At 39.0% G+C, this 13,184-nt stretch overlaps 1 protein-coding gene across 2 annotated transcripts; it reads right to left on the reverse strand.

Annotated features, from left to right (window-relative positions):
* Window positions 1–3: 3 nt before the first annotated feature.
* LOC308299498 (annexin A3-like) lies at window positions 4–13,139 on the reverse strand. 2 transcript variants are annotated; one of them, XM_080743278.1, is made up of 14 exons: window positions 13,118–13,139; window positions 8,333–8,367; window positions 8,103–8,150; window positions 7,918–8,002; window positions 7,625–7,719; window positions 6,641–6,754; window positions 4,379–4,469; window positions 4,155–4,234; window positions 3,609–3,665; window positions 2,771–2,864; window positions 2,519–2,614; window positions 2,372–2,430; window positions 1,275–1,397; window positions 4–635 (listed from the first exon to the last, which is right to left on the reverse strand). In XM_080743278.1, exons 2-14 carry the CDS (start codon window positions 8,342–8,344, stop codon window positions 576–578), a joined length of 1,014 nt encoding a protein of 337 aa, XP_080599404.1. In that variant the 5' UTR covers window positions 8,345–8,367; window positions 13,118–13,139; the 3' UTR covers window positions 4–575. The 2 variants fall into 2 exon arrangements, with proteins under 2 accessions (XP_080599404.1, XP_080599403.1); XM_080743277.1 differs by lacking the exon at window positions 13,118–13,139 and adding an exon at window positions 8,520–8,634.
* Window positions 13,140–13,184: the final 45 nt, after the last annotated feature.

Below are 13,184 nucleotides of genomic sequence, written 5' to 3' on the forward strand. Positions count from 1 at the left end.
AAACTCGTTGGGGTATATAGATATTGTTTTGTGAAATGACTAATAAGAAAATAATACTTCCAGTAATACATTTCTTTCACCCAAAAACATATGTGAAATAACATTTTAAGTTGGGATATCAAAATTCCATGATGGTTTACCCCTGTGAGCCACAAGTTTATGGCAGCCATTTATGTCCTTCACATTCAATATATTCTTGTTAAGACTGTCAGCATCATATTGTAATGTTCAAAGAACTCTACATGATTGCTGCCTGACAGGGAAATCAACCTTGTGCAACAGGGTTGTTGTTAAAGTGTGACATCTAGTGGTTGAATGTTATATTTAAAAGCACTTTGTAGAATACAGATTAAGTTAAAGACATGTGCAGTTAAGAGTTTGCTTGGATTCAGTCGGTGAATACACACTTCCTTTAACCCTTCTTATTGGTGAATCTTATCAGAACACTTCATGTAAAATCATGTTATACTGATTGTCATCAGTTGTGTTGAGATGTCATCCACTGGCATGTCGTCTGCTTTGGCGGGATGTTCCACTCTATTCCAGTTGTTTCTCATCAAACCAATCGTTGATGATTAGTCATCTCCGCCACAGAGCAGCTTCAGGGCGTCGCCATAATTACCTGACACTTCAGACTATACAAACAAAGGGCAAATACAAAGAAAATGTTATTTAATAATAAACTATTACGTGACCACCTGAGATCTTGAACATGAGTCCCGAAGACATTAATAAAAGATCTTAATATAATACTCAATCCCAATGTAAAGGCCAAAACACACTGTATGTGGCTGCAGCCTGTGTGCATTACATCCTAGGTTTTCCATTTAGTGTCCACTTTAAAATGACTTATTTTCTATCATTACACCCCAGGAGATTTTTTTGGTTTTGTTGCATTCCTATGCCAATAATTTGATGGCAGGAATGCGAGAAAAAAAACAAAAAAAGAATGAATTCAAGGCTTCGTAGGGTGTGTAAATGATAGAAAATAAGTAATTATTTTAACTGGCAGGCCTGGCCACACTGTTCACAGTTAAGGCTTGGAGCTGCTTGGAAGTAACCGAAAATATTGATCTGGACACTGATTTATTCACAAAGCTGAAATGTTACTCAAATGTAAATTGAGAACAGCAGACATGTGTGAGACGCTGTCATTGCAGATGCCAATCTTAAGTGACGCTTCCAGTGTGTTTCAGGCCTAAGACAAACAAAACGGGCTGAAGCCCACTGAATTGTACGTGGATGAGGGATAGTGTGTGTGTGCACGTGCTGACCTCTAACTGGGAGAGAAGAGAGCAGCCAAACAGCTTTTTGTACTCTGCTCTTATTTCCAGTAAGTCTGTCTCTGAACGGCTGACCAGTATCCTGGTCAGAGTGGACTCCGTGGTCCCTGCACCCTGGAGACGGGAACAAAAGATGTAGTTAAACAGGTTTTTCCTAAATTAAATGGTCCTAAAACAAAGTACCCATAGAACTTTCTGATACTAAAGACCACCGAAGTCTGAAGTCACTGCCGCTAGGCGGCACTATTCTGCCGGTTCCCATTGTTATTTTTTGTGTTGAAATCCCCATAGGGGAATCTCGGATTATGTCACATAAGAACTGTGTTCCAAAAATAAAGAAATCATCTGGGAATTTCTGTCAGGGGGGGTGGCTCTGCATCGTCTATGATATTCATATTTGATATAGCCTGTTTCTGGAGAAAATGATATTTTTCTAACACAGTTCTTAGATTCCCCTATGGGGATTTTCAACACAAAGGTCCACCAACGTTAGTCTTCCTCGGAACAACAGCCCTAAGACCATGGCTTAACATTCCCTTCCACGCCACCAGAGAGCAACAGAACAATCTCTGTGGCTGAATGGGCAGCAGGATGCAGCATACTGTAACAATATGTGGATTTTTATGTTGGGGGTCACTGGTGTTGGTTTGTGGTCTGCAGGGTTCAAAAGGTAGCCTAATTTATGCTTCAGCAACAAAGTGTCATGTGATGGCTCGAGAAATATAATGTATTTTCAACTGACAGGGAGTAATATGGTTGGGGCTGTCACGATTATGACATTTTACATGACGATTATTTGTCACTCAAATAATTGCGATTAACGATTTAATTGTGTTTTTGTCGTTGACAATTACATTTCTGCTTTTAAGTTGCACATGGTAGATTTGGCACATAATTACTGACATATTTGACAACTTTATACTTATAAAAAAGAACATTGATCACGATTATGTCCAAAAATCACGATTAGAAAATTATGTAATAATTGTGACAGCCCTAAATATGGTATATAATCTACTTCAGTTAATTACACAGCACTTTGTCAATGAATCGGGTCTAATCGTATAAACAGAGACACCACTACTTACTTTCATGGCCTTGAAAAGCCTCTCTGCCAGGTATATAGGGACACTCTTTACACACTTAACTGTGGAAAGGCACAGAAAACAATATTTTTGTAAACATTTAAAAATGTTCCGCTGAAAAGAAAGAACACTGCTAAGTGTAGTCCTTACCAATGGCCACTAATAGCTTCTCCAGGTCACCAGACATCTCACTTTCAATGCTCTCCTGTAGGGTCTTGTTGCTGATGCTTTTGTATTCTACAAGTGCTGCAGACAAAGCAAAACAGACATAAACATGAATTTGACTAAAAATAAATCCTGTATTATTTAGACTAATGTATAAAGCAAAAATGTTTTCAGAATTGTAAATTAAATTTGTATTATTCATTTGGATGCATTTGTCTCCAAAAAGAAACTACCCACTCTGTCGCAACTGGGGAACACTCCTATGGCACAAAATATCAATAAACTTGGACTCATCTGTCCCCCACTTCTCCTCCCCTGCTTCATACAGGGCCTGATTAGAAGGAAAAGGATAGTGCATGGATTTAAGAAAGTAAATAACATGGAATTTCTCAAGAGGGTTCAAAGGAAGTACCGGTATGATTCAACACTTATAACACCAGAGTCCTTGTCTGACTCACACTGCAAGCAGCCACAAGGTTCTGAGCCACGCCCAGTGGGAGAGGGAAGGAAGGGTTATGACATGAAATACTACACAATCATGCCATCATGGCTTAATCATTCAGTGGTAATTATGGAGATGAGTATGCATAACTTATATGTGAATAAGCATAAAGCCCCATTGTGCAATATATTGCTCCAAGGGGGAATGACTGTATTATGCTGTTGTGTATGGGATTTCTCCACTTAACAAAACAAAACATGGTTCTATCATTTCTAATTCAAAGATATAACTTGATAGGAGACAGGAATGTTAATTGCATACCATATTACTAATGTTGGGGGTACTTTATGTAATTATATAACTTGCATGTGCAGTAAAACATTGGTAATATTAGTTTTAACTGTATTTTTCCCTAAGCCTAATGAATTAATTCACACGTATGGCCGCAAATTGTCTACCATTCACTATTTCGATTTTTCTAATTATACTGTATATCCAGAACCGATAGAGGGTGCTGCAGTGTTTTGGTTGCTTGTGTTTCATCACATTAAAACGGTACTCTGCCAAAATATCATTTTACTACCAATACAATTATTGTGACATCCCATTTCTATGTAGCTTCCCTGATTTTACCTTGGCATCTTCCTTGGCTTTGGCAACATCCACACTAGTGCTCTCATCTCTCTTGCCCTGCAAGGAAAGGCAACTGATGACAACTATGGGGATATACGGTGCTTACTGTTCTTCTACAGGTACGATTTCTTTGTCAATGGGCGTCATATCCATTCTTTTTGTATTGCTTCATGACATGTCTATATCTAAAATCTCAAGTTAAACAATTATATCGACTAAGAAGTAGTGTTCTCTCTCTCCAGTATAGGCCACTCACAGAAAAGTCATTGTATCACTAATTCAATTTTGTACATGCTGAACTCATGTAATTTTCTCTCACAGCTGTGCTACATAAATCTTAAGAAACAGCTCTCTCAGTGGAAATCCATTCTGCACATTCTTGAGAGTGGAGAATCAGTCAAGTAATCAGCAATGTATGCTCACAACTGTTACCTTTTATGATGCATATGGTAAAAACGTATTTAACTTGTTTTGACTGAAAGGCTTCAATTCAAAAGTACTCTGATAATTTAAACAGTGAAAACAATTATATCATATGTAGCCTACCTCAGCCAAAAGGATCAGAGTTTTACCGTAGTCCCCAGCTACCTCCGAAGTCAAATCATGAGTTAATGATCTGCCTGTTTCTAGGATGAGGCAAAACAGACACAGAATTTCAGTATAACAATAGTATAAAACATGCAGATATCTGAAGCAAAAAAACAACCCACTATTGTCACATTCTTTTTTAGCAGGAATACCACTGTGAAGTAAGGAGTGAATATACTAACCTGCCAGGTATGCTTCAGACATTGCTTTGATTTGTCTGTTGGATCTCGAGGCAAATATTTCAGTCAGAATACTTTCTGTGGTCCCAGCTCCCTATATGATAAAACACAAATAATATCATTAGACTTTTCCAAAACAATACCAGTAGTAGTAGTAGTATAAACACTGTTAATGCGTAGTCACACTAGAAATCTTGTTGGAGACATTATTATAAAATGCTACTTTTTTTATCGTTGTTTTTAATTTTATATTGATCTGTAAAGCGACTTTGAGTACCTAGAAAAGCGCTATATGAGTCGTATATATTATTATTAATTAACTCATTCAGGCCGGGTACACATTTTAGTGTATGGGAGGGGCTTACAGTACATGTACAGTATGTATCAACATATTTGTTTTTGTAGGCTAATTTCTGATTTGGGCCTAACTATAGGTTAGGCCTAAATGGGTTAAAAAGCTATGGAAAATAAAAATGACATGGGATGTAGGACACAATGACATGAAGATTATCTAGTCTACAGATTCCAAAATAGCAACTAGAACTAGGATGCGTTGCTTGTTCCCATACACTGTAGTTACAGTGTAGTTACTACCTCATTTATTGATATTTACCTTAAACCATGCACTTTATATACGAGGGGTGTAATGATATAATAGCTGAATCGAAAAATCGATTTTACCGTAATTTGCAAGGATCTACTTTATTGTTTGCAAAAGCAAAATATCGTACCGTTTTGGTATCGTATCGTTTTACAATGCAGATAATCAGCATCGAATCGTTTTGCAATGCAAACAATCGATTTATTTTATGGAAGCTAAGTATTTGTGCCTTGTATTTAGCTATTTTACTCATGGTCTATCGATGTGTTGAAATTATAATATATATATATAAAAAATACAATGTCCATGTATTTGCTAGAGAATCACAGCGTTTACTTATTTATATCCATATTAATATATTTCCCCTTAAAAAACCTTCACTATTGACACGTTTAATACAGATTTAACTTCTTTGCTAAATAGTTACTATATCGATTTTAAATCATCGTAAATCATCGTATCGTCAACCATGTATCGTGATCCGTATCATCGCTATTACATGTATCGTTACACACCTATTATATACATGTTATCTTCTGCAGTGCAGTTTTAACTGCTAATCTAACCACACATCTTGCATATATCATACGGGCGGCTGTGGCTCAGGAAGTAGAGCAGGAAACTAAACATGTCGAAGTGTCCTTGGGCAAGACACTGAACCCCGCGTTGCCTCCAATGGTGTTAGCTTGTCAGTTGCCACCATTGGTGTGTGAATGTGGGAAGTGAGGACGCTGGCGTTGACTGTTCGCCGCTTCACTTCCCATGAATGCATGAATGAATGAATGGACCATTGTAAAGCGCTTTGAGTTCGCAACTTGCTTAGAAAAGCGCAAAAAATCCACTATGTACGTATACGTACATATGTATAGACCGATAACAACCATAACCATAACTGCAGTGTCAAGCAACACCCCTTCGCACAGCGACAACGCAGCAACACGGCAGCACTCTGGAAAAAGGTCTATAGGCTATTTCACATTGCCCATATTGATATTGTTTGTATTTTTCTGTTTGTTTTGTTTGTTTGTTTGTTTCTTTCTTTCTGTAATTCTTTCCACTTGAAACTTCCACTACAACAACAACTTCACCTGATGTGAAGTTGAGTTGAGATATAGTATTCACATGGTGGCCATTCTGTACTTAAATACATAAATAAAAAATACTTAGGAGATAGTGTTTTCCACCCACCGGATATGATGTAAGAGCAAAATGGTCACTGTGTGCATATAGTCAATTGAAGCAAAACTCACTTTGACCTCATCATCAAATACAATCATAGCCTAGCATTAGCCAGACTGATAACATCGATTCGCTCAAACATTCCTCCACTGGCATTAGCCATACTGATAACATGGATTCACTCATACATTCCTCCACTGGCATTAGCCATACTGATAACATGGATTCACTCATTCCTCCACGGTATCAGTCTGGGCTTCGGCCCATAGGAAGCAAGTACTGTATGAGAAATCAGAAAATGACAGGGCCAATCAGTGATTGCGTTTCAATTGAACAGTGTAACGCAGTCACTGACTGGCCCGGTCATTTTCTGATTTCTCATACTCTCTCCCTAATGGGCCGAAGTCCAGACTGATACTGTGGAGGAACGTGTGAGTGAATCATGTTATCAGTCTGGCTAATGCCAGGCTATAATACAATCATACCTGGGTGGCTTTAATGATCTCTCTACAGTCGTACACATCAGCGGGTGTTGCCAAGGCGACTAGCAGTTCCTCAAAGTCTCCATGAGTGTCACCTTCCAGGTCAGCTACTAAAGCCTGCGAGAGAGAATGTGTATGAACATGTATTCTGTATACATTCCAGCGGCACCTAAAGCCTGAGGTATACTTGGTTGTACATTGTGTCGCTCAACGGAAATAGCTAGGGTTCAAGAGTTTAAGTAAGAGTATAAAGTTATTGTCAATCTGTCCTAATGGAAACGGATAGTCTCCTTGTGACATACTGTATCGTAGGGAGAAACATTTACATGTTTATGTACCATAACATGACGTAAATGTAAGGTACTATAAAGCAGTGGTTCTCAACCTTTTCAGGCCGCGACCCCCAAAATAATCATATTTTAACTGGGACCCCCCCCCCCCCCCCCCCCCATCCTGACGAGCACTAAGAGTTGAGGCATTACATTTTGTATAACACGGTTCTATTGTGAAAATAGCAGATCTTGTTGCGAGGCGTTGTGAGCATGTAGATCTGCTATTTTGCAATTTCTGCCTCTAATATTTCACAATGTTTAATTTGTCATTTTAGAGGTATTAAAAAGCCCTTAAATTGTCACTTTAGAAAGGTCCATATGCCCTCTATACACATTAACCTTATGTTGGTTTGTTTACTGTTGAGTGAGAAAACAATGTTGCACATTAAGTTAATCATCTGGGGACCCCCCAAAATAATTTGGGGACCCCCCTAGGGGTCCCGACCCACTGCTATAAAGTAACAATCTAATGCAGGGGTGCCGTGGATCAAAAGGTTATTTACAGGGGTGCCCTCAGCCAAATTGATAAATAATAAATATTATCAAAGTATTCTGTGGCCCCCCTTGGGGCTAGGGTGCCACGGCATCCACTTTGAGAAACCCTGCTCTATACTGATGGCTAAAAGTAAACCCAATAATATTTATGTTCAAGTACCCTTCCTGTGGCCTTCTGGTAGGCCTTGGCAATAACCTGGCGCTGGGCATTGCTTCTTTTGATCAATACTTCAATTAGTTTATCTTCTGATGTTCCTAGATAGAGAATGAAACAAAGCAGTCTTTATATTATAGCTCATTATCGTCACACTAATGATATATAATATTAATAATAATAATAGTAATAACAAGTAATAGCTGTGTTACCATACACAAATCTAAAATATTTTTGCTCTGACATAGTGAGTCTTCCAGTGAATAGACAGAAATATAACTGTAATTGTTAACTCATACCAAGGCCCTCTATGGCATTCTTCAGTGTCTCCACATCCTCTTCTACTTTGAAGTCTGCTTTATCCTTGACAGTCCCTCTGTTGGACTGATGAACACAATAACAACAGGCTTAACAATAACAACACATAACAATAAGTGATGATGACTTTAAACCGCTTTAACCCGCCCTGGTATGAACAACTTACTGTTACTGTCAGTGAGGAGGGGTTGTCTAACAGCAGTTCCAAGTCATCCTGCAATAGGCCAGCAAATGAATACAATCAGATATGCTGCATATGCAATTATAAATATACTACTACAAGGCTATTAAACTATTACTATTAAACGTAGGCCATTAGTGCTAATGCATACATGCTAACAGTCAGAACTGTGTCATTCTGGATTTTGTGTGTAGGCCTAGCCTAGTAGCACTCACCCAAACAGACATTCTTCTTTATGGGTCCAGTCAACCTAGAAGAGTGAGAGATGAGACTGCGTAACGTTTCATTGCAAATAAAAGAACAAGCTCCTCCTTACACATACAGCAAAGTAAAGCAAGTAGAAAAAAGATCATCTAAAGTAGACAGCGCCTATATAGGTACACACAAAGATAGATGGCTTACCAAACGCAAGAAACCAAAATGTTCTGTTTGCCGGGGTGGGAGAAAACGATTGATAGAAGCGAAAGAAAGGGAACCTCTTATAGCGGAGTTGTAGTAAAGGCAACGCCCCATCGGCTACACGGGAAATGAAATCAGATAGGAGCTTTTTCACAAACTCCTCCTGACCTGATCAGAGCTCAGAGCTCTACTCCAATCATCTCCAGAGAGCTGTCAGCATGACTAAAACAGCTAATATTGTATATGGAATAATTGTGGGCTCGCCTGGAAGGCGAGTACACGTATGTTATCTTCATTATTTCTTTATTTATTTATCTATCAGTCAGTATCTCCTCAAAACTTTGGCGCGATTCATCTCTTAAACGCTTACACCTTTCAACACCATTCAAATTTTTATGTGTTCAGCTTACTGAGGACACGTGTGCTTGTATTCTTGGTTTTGAAATGTTTTGTAGTAGGCCTATAAATATAAAAAAATAAAAATGTTTAACTTTAAGCACCCAATGCATTTCCAATGGGTTTAGTGAGTGGGGACAGAGTGGAGAGAAGGATAATAGACCCATGTTTATGTTAAGGCGCTGTGGCTGCAGTGTTCACACTTCAGATATGCTATCTATATCATTGCGTTCACACAGGTCTGCTCTCTGATTTGATCCAAATATCTAAGCTTTGTGATGTATATATTCTGAGTTAAAACTACAAATATCTATAAATGTCCCTCTCCACTCTACTGATTGAGACAGCTGTGATTAAAGGCCTGTCTGTCATTGGCTGTTCTGTGGTGCTGCAAAGTAACCAAGTACATTTACTCAAGTATATACAAGTACTTGTACCTACAGTACAATTTTGAGGTACTTTTACTATACTTTCCATTTTTGTTACATATACTCTACTATAAATACAGCATTTGACAGCCTCAGTTACTTGTTACTTTGCAGATTTTATTATTAATAAAAATAGATAGATGGACCACTTAATACTGCTATGAAGTTGATCTACAATGTGCACACGCACGCACGCACGCACGCACGCACGCACGCACACACACACACACACACACACACACACACACACACACACACACACACACACAAACAACTGTTACTGTGTTACTGTGGAGACGTTTGCTTGTATTTGTCTTTGAGACATGTTTTGTAGTGTTTTAGAAATTTTAGTTAAAAAGAATAAGGTTTTAGGATCCCGGGCAATGGGATTTACAGTATATATCCTAGAACCCGCAGGGACACTCAGCCGTATTAGTGGTTGTTGTTGGTTGTCAGGGAGATATCACAACCAATGCATTTTCAAATCAGATCCACAAACACAATAAAAGTCATGCTCCACTCCTCAGTCTGGAGTGGCCACATAGAAGAACGCCTTGGTTATAGACATAGTGGAGGACAGATGTGATCTGGGATTGTTAACCTACAGTGTATGCACTCAATATACACCTCTAGAACACATAGAATATGTACAGTACAGTAAGGTTCAGTTGAGTACAGTAAAAGTACAGTAAGGTTTAGTAGAGTACAGTAAAGTACAGTAAGGTACAGAAAGGTACAGTACAGTAAGGTATAGTAGAGTACAGTACAGTAAAGTACAAAACAATAGAGTAAGGTACAGTAGAGTAAAGTAAAGTACAGTAAGGTACAGTAGAGTACAGTAAGGTACAGAAAGGTACAGTACAGTAAGGTATAGTAGAGTACAGTACAAAACAATAGAGTAAGGTACAGTAGAGTAAAGTAAAGTACAGTAAGGTACAGTAGAGTACAGTAAAGTACAGTAGAGTACAGTAAAGTACAGTAGAGTACAGTAAAGTACAGTATAGTAAGGTACAGTAGAGTACAGTACAGTACGGTACAGTAGAGTACAGTATAGTATAGTACAGTAAGGTACAGTACAGTACAGTAAGGTACAGTAGAGTACAGTAAAGTACAGTACAGTAAGGTACAGTAGAGTACAGTAAAGTAAAGTAAGGTACAGTACAGTAGAGTACAGTAAAGTACAGTAGAGTACAGTAAAGTACAGTATAGTAAGGTACAGTAGAGTACAGTACAGTACAGTAAGGTACAGTATGGTACAGTAGAGTACAGTATGGTATAGTACAGTAAGGTACAGTACAGTACAGTAAGGTACAGTAGAGTACAGTACAGTACAGTACAGTACAGTACAGTACAGTACAGTACAGTACAGTACAGTAAGGTGCAGTACAGTATAGTAAGATACAGTACAATACTGTAAGGTACTGTACCTTACAGTACCTTAAAGTATCCTATTTTTTGGGTTGGAAGCGAGCCCACACTGTTTCGAAGGAACAGTATTTCTAGTGTAATTATGTAACCCATCAGGTGTCTAAAGCTTAAAAAGTTTGTCAATGGGCGCCAGACAGTGTCATACCCACTTGTCCTGTTGTCCATGATGATGGGTATGAAGTTAAAAGTATGAAACAGTGATGGTGTAGCTGTCCACAACCTTAATCAGCTATTGGATGGGAGCTCTCACTAGTTCCCTGGAAGTTTAACAGCAAACATGCAGGCAGCGAGTTGCAGCAGAGCAGACTCGTGATGCACTTTTAAAAGGGTAAGATTAAGTTAAATATAATTAGATTGTTGGTCATGTCATAATAACAATAACATGTTCTTCCTACTGATGCAAGTTTGGCAGCCTGGAATCCTTGGTCTCAGGATCCCAGAGAAAATAAGTGCATTGGGAAGATAATAAGGTGATTTATTTTGCAGACACGAGACACTCGGAACATCAAAGTTTTCATGACAGTGATGTTGTCATTGATCATCCACATGTTCCCAGGCCCCAACACTTGCTGTTGACCCAGTGACTCCAGTGATTAATTAACCAAATAAAATAACAAAACATAAATCGTTTACATTTTTAGAGTCTGACTCTGGATTTTAGGCTTCTGTACTGTATATTTTTGGACAATGGCACATAACTGCCACCTACTGGACATAAGTAAAAGCTGAACCATCCTGACATTATGTTCAGGAGAATGCTGACCTTTTGCTTTGTCCAACATCAGAACCCAGCTCTATGATCAGAACACTGCTGATTTTCAGTACCGAAATATGTAGGCTGTTTTGACAAACAATGTCCTGCCACATAAAAGAAGCACAAACACCATAGTAGGCTTTCCTCAAATAGGCCTACATTATTGAAGACCCTTTGTACAAATGTGACACTTGGGACAGGGACATCCTTCATTAGTATAGCAACCGAGTTAAGGTATTTTGACCACCACTCCTCTGCTGTCTTCATCTATTGACACTGAGGATCCTGGGACTTCACAATGGGAAAGGATGCTAAACCTGTGATGAACTCAAACATACAATGACTTGCTGCCTCAGTTGTTGATTCATCCAATCAACAACTATCAGCTTTTGACTGTCTCATCACCCAGTGCCTGCCTGCTACATTGACTTGTTTCATTTAACTGTTGTCAAAGGATGTGAACTGATTAATCCAATCAACAGCCTCAGCTTTCGAATGTCCCACGACTGCTTGTTGAGTAATTTCCTGCTTGTACTTTGGAACTTGCAGGTGTGTCTTGAAGAGGAGTGACTTAATTTCAATAGCCTATATAAACCTGTGTCTTTCTGTATTCTGGGGAACTTCTTTGAATAAACCATGCAAGGAATACTTTTTACCCTCCTGATATCTGGCCTGGCGTCTTTTCCTTTTCAAATAATGTTTCTGGGTTAAAGGTCTAATTTCTTAGCTATCAGGGGTCTTCACCAGGGGGTCCTCAGAGTTACTACAGGGGGTCCTCCAAATCTTTGAGTAATAAAAGTTTTTTTTTCTCCTTTTTTATATTAACAACTTGAACCCTTGGCCTAGTGTCCATATACTGAGAACTTTAGCCAGAAGGAGCTGTGGTGAGAAGATGAAAAAGAGCATAGCCTACTAAAGTACAGAGAGTGAAAGGTCAAGTTTATTAGATAATGATGACAGTTCAAGTGGTTCAATATCTGAAAACACAAATTAACATGGATCCCAAATACACTGTTTTTTGAGCGGTGGTCACAACGCTCCTATACGTGGCCGTGTGTGTGGGTCTGTTTGTCTGTCTGTCTGTCTCCGGGTATGTAGCCTGCAGTAACCTTTTCTGACCACACATGTTAAGGGAGGGGCGCTGTTGTTCAGGATAGGCCAGGCATAGGCCAGGCACACTCACACACAAACACACACAGGGGGCACACACACACACACAGACACACAGGGGGCACACACACACACACACACACACACACACACACACACACACACACACCACCGCTCAGTTCACACGAGTGTGATTTTTACACTTGGTTCCTGTGGATATAAGCCTCGGCTTTCTAGGATCTCCTTTCAGTTGACCTTGTACCAGTGATTTGTACTGTCATGAAACTGTACTTTTTTCTATTGCAAACTTCTAATAAATTCTTCAATCAATCCCAAATACACTATAATGATTGTGCTGTCAAATAATGAAATTATATGGAATCTTTTCTATGAAAAAGTTGTGTGGGTCCCTGCACTCTCTCAACTAAGGGGTCCTTGGCCTGAAAACGCTGAAGACCCCTTATTTTACCTCCTTGGCCTCTCACCGGAAGTTATTATTCCCGGAAGTAGTAACAGATTCACGCACTCCAGCCAGCTGACAGCTGGTACATG

Source organism: Nannobrachium achirus (genome assembly GCF_963921795.1).
Source record: "Nannobrachium achirus genome assembly, chromosome: 15".
NCBI lineage: Eukaryota > Metazoa > Chordata > Actinopteri > Myctophiformes > Myctophidae > Nannobrachium > Nannobrachium achirus.

Bases quoted from the DNA above. Each gene is read 5' to 3' on its own strand.
- LOC308299498 (XM_080743278.1), bottom strand. The intron at 4,470-6,640 runs GTATGATTGTAT...TTTATCATATAG, and splicing joins AGATCATTAAAGCCACCCAG to GGAGCTGGGACCACAGAAAG. The intron at 1,398-2,371 runs GTAAGTAGTGGT...TCCCGTCTCCAG, and splicing joins GGCTTTTCAAGGCCATGAAA to GGTGCAGGGACCACGGAGTC.